Source organism: Echinops telfairi, unplaced genomic scaffold (genome assembly GCF_000313985.2).
Source record: "Echinops telfairi isolate 266 unplaced genomic scaffold, ASM31398v2 ScPeMD7_70;HRSCAF=299, whole genome shotgun sequence".
NCBI classification, from domain to species: domain Eukaryota; kingdom Metazoa; phylum Chordata; class Mammalia; order Afrosoricida; family Tenrecidae; genus Echinops; species Echinops telfairi.
The window spans coordinates 33,927,647-33,938,870 of NW_022103968.1; the positions used below are offsets into that span (position 1 = coordinate 33,927,647).

The 11,224-nt window shown below is 47.4% G+C and overlaps 1 protein-coding gene across 1 annotated transcript in view; it reads right to left on the reverse strand.

The window, feature by feature from the left end:
- PLCE1 (phospholipase C epsilon 1) overlaps nucleotides 1-11,224 on the reverse strand; it is a 333,692-nt gene that overhangs the window by 25,684 nt on the left and 296,784 nt on the right. Inside the window, exons 24-25 of the mRNA XM_004701341.2 lie at nucleotides 10,156-10,443; nucleotides 1,934-2,097 (exon numbers count right to left, since the gene is read on the reverse strand). Of these exons, the coding sequence (XP_004701398.1) occupies nucleotides 1,934-2,097; nucleotides 10,156-10,443 (452 nt within the window). The remainder of the gene's footprint in view (nucleotides 1-1,933; nucleotides 2,098-10,155; nucleotides 10,444-11,224) is intronic.

Consider the following 11,224-nt stretch of genomic DNA (forward strand, 5'->3'; position numbering starts at 1 on the left):
GTGGTGGTGGTGGAGAGCGGTGGCAGTGGCGGTGGCGGTGCAGTGACATACTAAGTTAGCGGAAGTGAAACAGCTAGAAGTGGAATAATGAAGATGCGGACACAATGCTGTCGGAAACAGAAAGTTTTCTCCCGAGTTGTCTCCCCCAAATATATTCAAAACTTAGCTGCTTGCTACACGGGGCAAATGACTATCCATTGGAGGTCACCAGAAGTAGGTCAGGGTCATTTTCCCTAAGAGTAATCAGCCATCCAGAGCAAGCAGACACCACTGTTTATCCCGCAACAAGTAGGGCCCACTTCCTTCTGATAAGGATAGTAGTAGATTGTTTCCCTGGAGAGCCCAGGGAGGTCAAGCCCACTCAAGGGTGACCAAGGTTAGGCCGCCATCATGAATCTAGGGTCTGCCCTTCTTGTCACATGTACACCTCTAGTTCCACCCTTTCCTATCACGTGTACACCCCTAGCTCATCCCCTTCCTGTTATGCCTATGCCCATTGTATATCCCCTTCCTAGTGCTTGTATTGCCTATTGTATAGCCCCTTCCTGTGACATGTGTGGTTACCTGTAATCACGCCCCCTAAGTAGATATAAGCCTTGGTTATTAATAAAGAAAGGCTCCTGCCGGCTCCCTCCAGCTCACTCCCTCTCTCTCCTGCCCTTTCGCCTGTGCTGTGTGCAGACCTGGCTGTTGAGATCATGGCCATCCAGGAGGGGAGCATGCTACCATGAAATGTGTCTGACTTCTTTATTTTACTTTCTCTCCTATCTCTCTCATTCTCTATGACTTTATTATAATCTTTATATATCTTACCCGTACAAATGCACCTATCAGACCCACGATTAGTTGTGGGGGGCTGGCCTTTCCCCCACACAATGCAAATGAAGAGTTTCACCAAGGTCACTGAACAGGAAGCGCAGAAAGTGTTGTGGGAGTGTGTTTTGATGTGTATACTCTCACCCCAAATAAAATAAGATGTTAAATTAAAAAGAAATGAGGCCATTAAGATAAAATTAATTTTGTCACAGATGGTGAAAGAAAAGGCCAAAATCTTAGACACAACGTAATCGCACACTTGCTAATAATATCTTATGAAAAATAAGGAAGGATTAGATTTTTATCATTTCAAGATCTTTATGTGGAATCGTTTTTTGGAGCAGGCTGTAACAATTCCTAACATTCTGTCAAGCGCAAGCACGGCACTCGGTGATCTTAATCGCATTGCCACAACAGCCACACTGACAAGGCGCCTGGCTGTGTCGGGGAAAGCGGCAGGACACCATGTGTGGGAGAAACATCTATCAATGGCCTGTCCCGGAGTAAAGGGGTCACTCGGGTCCTTTGGGAGGGCAGCAGGCAGGGTCTTCTCTGTCCTGTCATCCATACATTGAAGGGTTTTACTTTTTCCCATCAGCCACGAGGGAGGGAAAGGATTGGAATTGTCAGACTGGAGACCTACCAGGGGGCTCTGGTACTCCGGGCAGCCTGTGGGTCTGGATATTTGGTTCATTGGGTAAAGAAAGGAATGAGGACAAGACCAGTCATGATGACGGCTCTCACTCAGGAGCAAAAATACCCACTTGTATGTGATGCCAGTGCGCCCGATGGTTGCTTAAGATGAGCTGCGTTAACAAGGCTATATCGTATAGACACGCATATGGGGTATATTCATGGCTATGCCTCTGTAGATACTGCTCAGATGAAGCAGGACCCTGATCACACCACCTACACGGCTCTGGCAAAGACCAGTGCTGGTGACAGCACACCTCAACCACAGCCGCTGCTTTTCTGGGAGGTAAAGAAATCCTACTGGGACCAACATTTTCACCAACCTGTGGCATGACAATTCTTGAATTCCCTGGATTCCAGCCTGGTCCATTGTCAGGACGTGCCTAACTCTACGTCTACAGAGGGCCGCCGGGGCCACACTTACCGTGAGCGAGTAGATGGCAGGCTCCAGGTTTTCCAGCTCTCGTTCCAATGGAGAGAACTTCTGATACATCGGGCAGCTTTTGTCCCACAGAACCGGAGGTTTCAAAACATAACCACAGCCACCGTTGGCCTCAAACATGGCCGAACTTAAGTGTAAAGGGAGGTCTGCAAAGCATGAAACAAATAAAAGTAACCCGATACTTCTGGCCACTTTATTTATCTACGGGTCAACTTATAGAGGCAACATTCAAAAGATGCTTGTGATCACCAGGGATGGAGGGTGGGAGGGAGTGGGGAAGACGACTTATTGTTTAGGGGTCACTGAGCTTCTGTTAAGGGTGATGGAACGATGGACAAGGATAATGGTGATGGATGGGCAACGCAAGAGACATGATCAGCGTTACTGAATTGTATACGGAGAGACTGTTGAAATTGCAACGATTTTGTTACATATGTACAGTGAACCCTCGTTTATCGCGTTTAATCGGTTCTAGACCCTACCGTGATAAATGAAATTCCGCGAAGTAGGATTCCTTATTTGTAAATCAAGTATTTTCGTAGTTAGAGCATAGGGGACATGAAAAAACACCCTTTAGTCACCATTACACTCGTATTACCCAATTTATTAAATGAAAAAGGGAAAATACAGTAAAACATTTTGGACGTTACAATTATAATTTATTATTTATTATATTATTTATGGCATCATGCGTGTACAGTATGAGCCAATCAGTGGCAGTAATGACAGAGCATGCGCTGTTACGCAAAAACCGCGATAGAGTGAAGCCGCGGAAGTCGAAGCGCGAAGTGGCGAGGGTTCACTGTATTTGTCACAAAAGCGCGCACCCACGTACACACCTCAAGAGAACCTGACATCGATTTTTCCTACAACCTCGTGTGAAGAAGCACTAAGCACGAACTCCCTCCATTGCTGATTGTCTAGTGTGGGTTCCCAGTACCGCAGGTGCAACAAGAAACAAGAGACCTCTGTTTGCACGAAACTTAGAGTCCATGAGATATGCCCAACATGCCCGCTTCAAGCCAGGCTCCACCACTTAACAGTTTACTACCTTTATCTGCAAAATCTTGTGAAATATGTACATTTATACTCATTTCCATAAAGGAGGAATGGTATTTTCTGACCTCAAGCAGCAAGCCATATGGGCGACTGGGACCGATTCCAGCTCTGTGCAATGTAAGATCAGAATCTTAATTCTCATATGGATTGTAATAAGAGCAGTGAGAGCCCCCAGTAAAACGACTTACTAATACTGAAGGACAAAAAACCCCCAACTTCATTCTCCAAAAAAGAACAAGAGCCAGCCAGCAAAAGGTCACCTTTCTTTGATATCTTCGTTCCAACTCATAAATGCTAGTAGCTTTACCTTTTAAAAACTGTAGTTAAATATGAAAGCAAACAAAACAATCACCCTCACATATGACTCACATCATGCTGGCAATCCCTCAATCTTAAACTCTGGGAACCCTCACAAGAGCTTTTAGCCTACGTGGCCAAGTGTCACTTGGATCGACTGTCTGATGGAAAAGTGGAGAAGTGCTGTTTGTGAGCTGCCTCACACTCAAAGGCTTCCTGATGTCATAAGCCTGTGCAAAACATGCCCCCATGAGCAGACGGTTTATGAGACACACCTGACCGAGTTCCCTCAGGTCTCTTCCTGCCACGTGACAGTGAACTCTGCTACACGGAGGAACGAACACAAGAGAGCATGGGCAGACAGCCCCCACTTGGCTGCCGTGTCCGAAGTTCCCGTGTGTCCCTCTAACCATAGCTGAGGGATGGCATAACCTGGTCATCAGACACAGAGTACTGGGGAGAGGACTAAAGTAGATCGAAATGATACATCTGACTCGAACGGTTCAAACCTCGTCTCTCGATCTCCTTTCTGATACACATTGGGCTGGATCTGGTTTTCGATCTTTTCTATGGCTTTTTTCATACTGGGGCTTATCTCTGTTGTAGTTTGACCTTGTGGGTAGCCTTGACTCTTTGCTATGTGGTTTTCTATGTTTTTCCGGTATATGAAATCTGGGATGGGTGAATATATCCCAGACAACTGGAGTAAAGCCTCTTGAGGGGTATGGTGGGGGGTTAGAGGGAAGAAAATGTTTTGCATCTGATTTTGGTGGCAATTGTGCAACAATGCTTGATGTGATTGAACTATGGAATGGTATGATGTCTGGATTAGACCCCACTCCATTAAAAAAAAAATCATTTTACTGGGGCCTCCTACAACTCTTATCACAATCCATCCATCCATCCATTGTGTCAAGCACATTTGTACATTTGTTGCCATCATCATTCTCAAAACATTCGCTTTCTGCTTGATCCCTTAGTATCACCTCCTCATTTTCCCCCTCCCTCCCCGTCACCCCTTCCCCTCCCTCAGGAACTCTTGATAATTTATGTTATTATTATTTTGTCATATCTTACACTGTCTCCCTTCACCCACTCTTCTGCTGTCCATCCCCCAGGGAGGGGGTTATATGTAGATCCTTGTAATCAGTTCCCCCTTTCTACCCCACCTTCCCTCCACCCTTCCAGTATTGCCACTCTCACTACTGGTCCTGAAGGGATCATCTGTCCTGGATTCCCTGTGTTTCCAGTTCCTATCTGTACCAGTGTACATGCTCTGGTCTAGCCAGATTTGTAAGGTAGAATTAGGATCATGATAGTGGGGTGGGGGGTGGGGGGAGAGGAAGCATTTAAGAACTAGAGGAAACTTGTATACTTCATCGTTGCTACACTTCACTCTGACTGAGCCAGCTCCATTTTATGTAAATCAAATGAAATGATTTGGAAAATAAAAAAAACAAGCTTCGGTGCGTACGTACGTGGTTGTTGGCTTCGAGCCTGTGTGAGCATGCATGGGGAAAGATGTCTGAGACGTTTGAAAGCTCCTTGTATCTGTAAAACGGTTCACTGGGCCCCATCCAGCCCCTCCCAGCCCGGGCCGGGGAGGACAAGTGGTCTTACCTGCAGTGGGAGAGATCGCTCTCCCCGGGTGACTCCGTGACAAAGAATCCTAACCACAGGAAAGGATGGCTAAGAAGGAAGCAAACTGGCTCCCACTGGGTTAGTCCATGTAGAATGGGCATGTATTACTCTAATAACAGACAAACTAACCCTCAACCTCACTGCCAGCTGGTCCAGTCACACTCCCAGCGATCCTACAGAACCAGGGAGAGCTGTCCCGGTGGGTTTCTGAGATGGTCACCTGTATGGGAGTAAAAACTCCCCCTTTCTCCCTGTGTGCTTGCTCCTAGGGTGCTTCAAAACAGTCGTGGAAAAATGGTGTGAAAAGAGCATGGAATTTTCCCATAAACTTTCTGACACCCCGTTCATCACAGCAGTAATAATGTTATCGCAGGAATCATACTATCACGTTATGCTAGAATACTACTACCGCTCTCAGTAACAGTAGTAATGAAAAAGAAACAAATCAGATCGAATGAGAAGGGAAGGCAGCACCAAAAAGCCACAGGGGGCTGGGTGGGGAAGTAGCTGGCTAAGTTGGTGTGATGTGCAGGCACCCCTCTCGGCATTTCCTGGGTGTCCTGCCATAGCCCACGAGACGGGTCCTCTCAGCAACCTCCTTTGTATCGGTGGGAAGAACGGGGGCACAGAGAAGGAACATACCCCTGGCATACAGCTGGTGAGTGGTGGAAGCTATGATATGAACCCAGACAATCTGACCAATCACTTCCACCTGATGGACACCTCATAGGAGTGTCAGAGAGATACATGAGATGACGTGTGCAAGCCCCTCCCCCAGGGGCCGGCCCAGAGAGGTGCTGAATAAATCAGAGTGTTGGGGTGCAAATGGACTCCATGCTCAGCTGCTAACCTAAAGTTAGAGGCTTAAGTCTATCCAGAGGTGTCTTGGAAGAAAGGCCTGGGGTTCTCATTCTAAATTCTCTCTCTGAATAATCAGACACGGGAAACTCCATGGAACACAGTTCTACCGTAACAGTCAGTGGGTTGCCATGAGTCAAAATGGGCAGCTAATTGGCTCTTATGCCAGTATGATTTGATGTCAACACCCATTTAGCCTTGAACTCTGATTTTGTAAATACCATGTTCTAACCCAGAGTCTTCCCAAACTTTAAAGCACCGTTTCTTAATGAAAATCTCATTTGGTGACTGATTATAGAAAGTGACATCGTTGGGCCAAGGTCGCAGCTGGAAAGCGACCGTGGGCCCACCAGTGTCTGACAGTGATGACCCCGGGGCTTGTACACTGACTCACGATACCTAATATGGCTGTCCTCTGCTGGTCCCAGAGGACAGACTTTAAAGCTGGAAGGGACCCTTGAGATTAGCTCATGCTCCCCTCTAGCAATGCTCACAGCTAACCCTTTGTTCTCAGTGGGCTCCCTGTGGAGCCAGGCACACCCACCCAGAGGCAGCCTCAGGTCCCCCAAGGGCACTGTGGCTGGCACAGAAAGTGCTCAGCAGATTTTTGCCGAGTTAACAGATTGAATAGATCTCTCACTGGGTGGGGGTGTGGGAGGTGGGCGGGTGGGCAGACAACGAGGGTGTCTTGATCTTGATCACCCGGTCAGGTAGTGATGGCAGCACCAGAACTAGATGTCAGTCGATGCTGCTGGCACCGGCTACACCTGAATTTGTACAGAGCATGCCACTTCAGATGACCTTATTCGATCCTCGCAACAGACCATGTGACGATTATCATATGCCATCAGACCCCACGCCGTCAAGGAAACAGATTCACGGAAGCTGCTCAGTTTGCACAACAGGCCAATCTCCCTCCCCAGAGAAGCCGGGCTGGCTCTGGGAGAGGCAAAGCCTTGAGGGGTGAGCGGAGGCCACGGCGCAGCCTCAGTGTGTCAGGTCAGCTGTGCGGAGGCCTGAGGAGTGGCCCACGTCTCCTTCCGCTGTGCCTTCCTCTGCCATCTGGGGAGTCAGTGTGTCTGCACCAGGCTCCTTCTCAGGAGAAAGGGCACATCCCAAAGCAAATGCATTTCCAGTTCCTTCAGAAGCCCAGTTTTGCTGGTCATTTTCAGTTTACGTAAAATATTTTAGTATCGGAATCACCAAGGGCGCCAGTGGACACAAGGCTACAGACAGGCCCCAAAATGTGAACCAGCAAGCCACTTGGGGCAGGTTTGAAAAGAAATGGGAAGTACAGTTTTTACAACTTTGAAACGATCCCATTATTATTTCCACTTGCAAGTCCAAATCATACTGTTTTCATAACTTATCAAATACACTTCATGATAGTTACCATTTGTGGAATGCTTACTATGTGCCAGGCCTTTGGCTAAGCACAGTTCTTCATCTGCATAATCTTATTTTGTTTAAATAAATGGAATGAAGCAAACAAAACAAGGGTGAAAAATACGACGGCTATCTCTCTCCAGATATCTGTGGGGGCAGCCACAAATGGGTACGGTTTGGTACTGGGTAGCTAGCTGTCCCCAAAGCTAGCACTGTGGTTTGACCTTGGCTGGAGACAAGGCTGAGCTGTGGTTTTCTGGTTCAGCACGGAGAGTTAAGATCTGATTCAGTTTAGTCATGTGACACGGAAGATAAGAACTGTTCACCACGTACTTAATGAATCAGAGGAAAGACCGCCATGCCTGAGTGCATGCCAAAGAAGTCTTCCTGGTCTACCCATTTCCTTTTCTGTGTCTGTCGCTCCCTCTCCCAACAACCCAGGAAAACTCAGCTCTCACAATCCATGCTGTCAAGTGGATTGTGAATCATGGGGCCCTGTCTGTATTAGATCAGAATGGTGAGGATATAGTGGCTGACTTATTAGAAGTAGATCAAGAGGCCTGTCCTCCAAGGTGCCCCTGGGTGGACCGGACCCTCCAACCTTTTGGTGAGCAGCCAAGTTCCTTAATCCACAACTCCCATAATCCACTCCCGTAGTGCTTGTATTGATACAAGTCTTGCTGTGACCTGGGGCAAATCATTGTTTTATGCTTTGGTTTCCGTATCTGAGAAATGGAGATCCTAAAAGTACCCAGCCCTTAGGTTGTCGGGAAGATGAAACAAGGCAGCATGGGTCAGGCTGCAGCCTGGTGCCTGGCTCAGAGTGGGCACGCGGCAGCTGGTGCTCTTCCTTGGGTGCTGTGAGCCTCCTCGGTGATGCCTGTAATCAAAGTTCCATCCACAGCAGGGAATGACCAACACCATGTTCTCGGCTTGTGCCTTCGGATGCTTGTTTTCCTCCGGTTCGCAGCTCCGAGAGCACTGGCTATTCGTCTTCATCTCGATCTCAAAGAGACGAGAAGCACGCGTGGGGTTCACTGGCAAAGTGCTTGGAGGCACCACTCAGACTACTAGAACATGGGGGGTCAGGTTACTAAGGGATATTACGAAATCCCTACCCTAAAGTTCTCTGGAAGCAAACCGGACAACAGCTCTGTCAGGAAACTTGCAACTATGAGCTCGCAGGGACAACAGATACTTTAAGGGGGGCGGGGAGGGGGGGGTTCTGCTAAGGGCCATTTGGCTATTTATAACGTCATCCGAGGGCCACACAAAATTGTCAATTTAAAAATTAGCCTGTTATATCTGGTCAAACATTTAATTAATTCACCTGGAACGTGAAGGCTGGAACGTCTTCTCTTGGGTGAGATGTGTGATATTAGTTCCCCACCTGTGCTTTAAAGCACAGATGAGAAGCTTGGGAGATACTCAGACTAAGCTAATATGGGAGTGGACCTACCAGAACGGGAAGTGATGAGAGCACTGATACAGTGTGAAGCATCAAGTAATCAACGAACACCATGTGCAGAAACTGTGGAATGGAATTTGTCATATTACGATCGCCAAAGTAAACCTGAGATGTGCCAACCCCATGGGCAAGGAGATGGAGTCTGGGCTCCTACTGAACTCTAGCCCCAACCCAAGAACAGTTAGTTCTGACAACATGGCTCTGCTCGATACTCGCCTTCATGAAAGGAGCACTGAAGATAAGGGTGCTACAGCAAAGTGTGGTGAAGAAAACAGATGGTGCCCGGCTATTAAGCAGAATAGTGTCTGGGGGTCTTAAAAGCTGTATTCAACCAAGCAGCCATCTAAGTGAGGAGTCCACTAAGTCAACATGGAAGAAGCACACTGGCTTGTGTGATCTAAAGATGACAATTAAAAAATTCAAATATGGTGCAGGGAAAAGCATCAGAGCTAAAATTATTAATACTCAATTTGTAAAAGGCTCTGGAGGTCAGCAGGACCCTAAAACCTATCTGCAGAGAATCTATTCAGACGGAGCGACCCGCAGACCCACAGGCAAGAGTCTCGGACAGAGACCATTTGTGATTTTGAATATGCTGAATTGAACTTGACACTTGGTCAGATGACCTCCCTTTAGACCCAGCCTGAATTGGTAGTGGGTGCAAGTATCTCTTACTCATTCCACGACAGAAATGTCTTCCCTGGTTTTTGGAATGTTGATGAGGGTCTTTTCTTTCTTGCTCATTATTTGTATTTTGGTCTTTATATTATTATTGTCTTATCCTGACCATCTTATTTCAGTTTTGGTTTTCATTGTTTCTGCTAGGTTTCCCAGTTTGTGACCCACAGGAGTGGGTGCATAGTGACAATAATTGATCCAGGGGTTGACAGGGGATGCAGGGGTAGATGATAAGGAGGGAAAGGGGATTTCAGGAAGAAAAAATGAAAGTGGGGGGGGGGTGGTAGGGAGCACTAGAACTGACTGTGAATGCACAACTCATTCTAAAAGTGTTTCAACCATAGGGGAGGGATGTTCTAAAATTGATATGTAGTAATTGTACAATTCTCATTGCTATGATTGAATGATTGAATACTGAATTATATGATATGTAAACTATGTGCTAATGAAACTGTTAAAGAAAGAAAGTGTGGAATGGGAACCTGTCTGATTGTGTATACGTTCACTGAACATACAAAAAAAGTTTTATGTTCAAAATTGTCAAAAACTGTGTGTGTGTGTGGCAGGAGTAGGATGGGGTGTCAGGACCAGGAGAGCATTGGGCCCCTACAAAGCGCTTTTTTGCCACCTTCACTCTCAAATGTCAAGGCCACATTTCAGTACCAAATCCCCACCTGCGCTCTGTCGTCAGTACTTTGACACTCGCGTATGGCGCGCGCCTGACTGGAATCACACCCTTTTTAGAGAACAGTTGCTTATCGAATGACATTGCCGGAACTGGGAAACGCAAAGAGGGGTGGTCAGGGTGTCCCCTTACCGTCCGTCTGGTAGTTGAGGGCCACCAGCTGGATGCCGTGGAGCCAGAACATGAGGGGGTTGGGGTTGGAGGAGTCGATGCGCGTGGCGGCGGGGTAGGTCCGCAGCAGCTGGCAGGTGGTGTGCTGGATGAGCTTTTGAGAATACCTGCGACACAGACGCTTGGCGGCGTTCTCATTCAGCGACGAGATGTGGTAACACTTGGGAGTTCTAATGATGGCGCTGAGGGACGTGGTTGGGTTGAGAGGAGAAGAGTCTTCCCAGGCTTGACGCATCCCTTCGAAGGAACCTAAACGTCCGGAAAACTTGCCTTAGATTAGTGCGGAAAAGTTGAACTATTTTAGAAACATAAGCCGGGACAGTATCTGGGTAAATAAACTTAATACAGAAGAAACAAAAAACCCTCAATGTCATTGCTTTGTCTTCAGAAGAACTGCCTCTGTGGGTTTCCCAGACGGTACCTCCTTCTGGGAGTAGACAGCCTCATCTTTCTCCCGAGAGGCTGGTGGTTTTGAACTGCCAATGTGCTGGTGTGCAGCCCACCGTGTAACTCACTACGCCACCATGGCACAGAGCTTTCTGTGGTCAGCTCATTGCCCCTTGAATACACAATACTTTGGAACAACAACAAACCCACCCGCTTTGCAATGATTCTAACTCAAGCGGACCCCACAGGTGTTGGGGTAGAACTGTGCCCAACAGGGTTTTCAGGGGCTGTCATCTTCCAGGGAGGGTCTGTTCCTCTCAGGAAGAGATCGCCAGGCCTTTCCTCCAAGGAGTCCCGGGATAAATTCAAGCCGTCTGCCTTGCAGTTTGGGAACCTGGTGGTTACGAGCGGGCTTTCTCCTCCTACAAAGAGTTAGTCTTGCGTCGGACAGTGTAACTTATGCCAAAACTATAATAAGTTGTGAATTATGACAGGTTCAAGAGGAGGGGGGTGGGGCGGGAGGGGGAAAATGAGCAACTGATATTAAGGGCTGAGGTGGAGGGCAAATGTTTTGAGAATGATGAGGGCAGCGAATGTACATATGTGCTTGACACAATGGATGTATGTATGGATTGTGATGAGA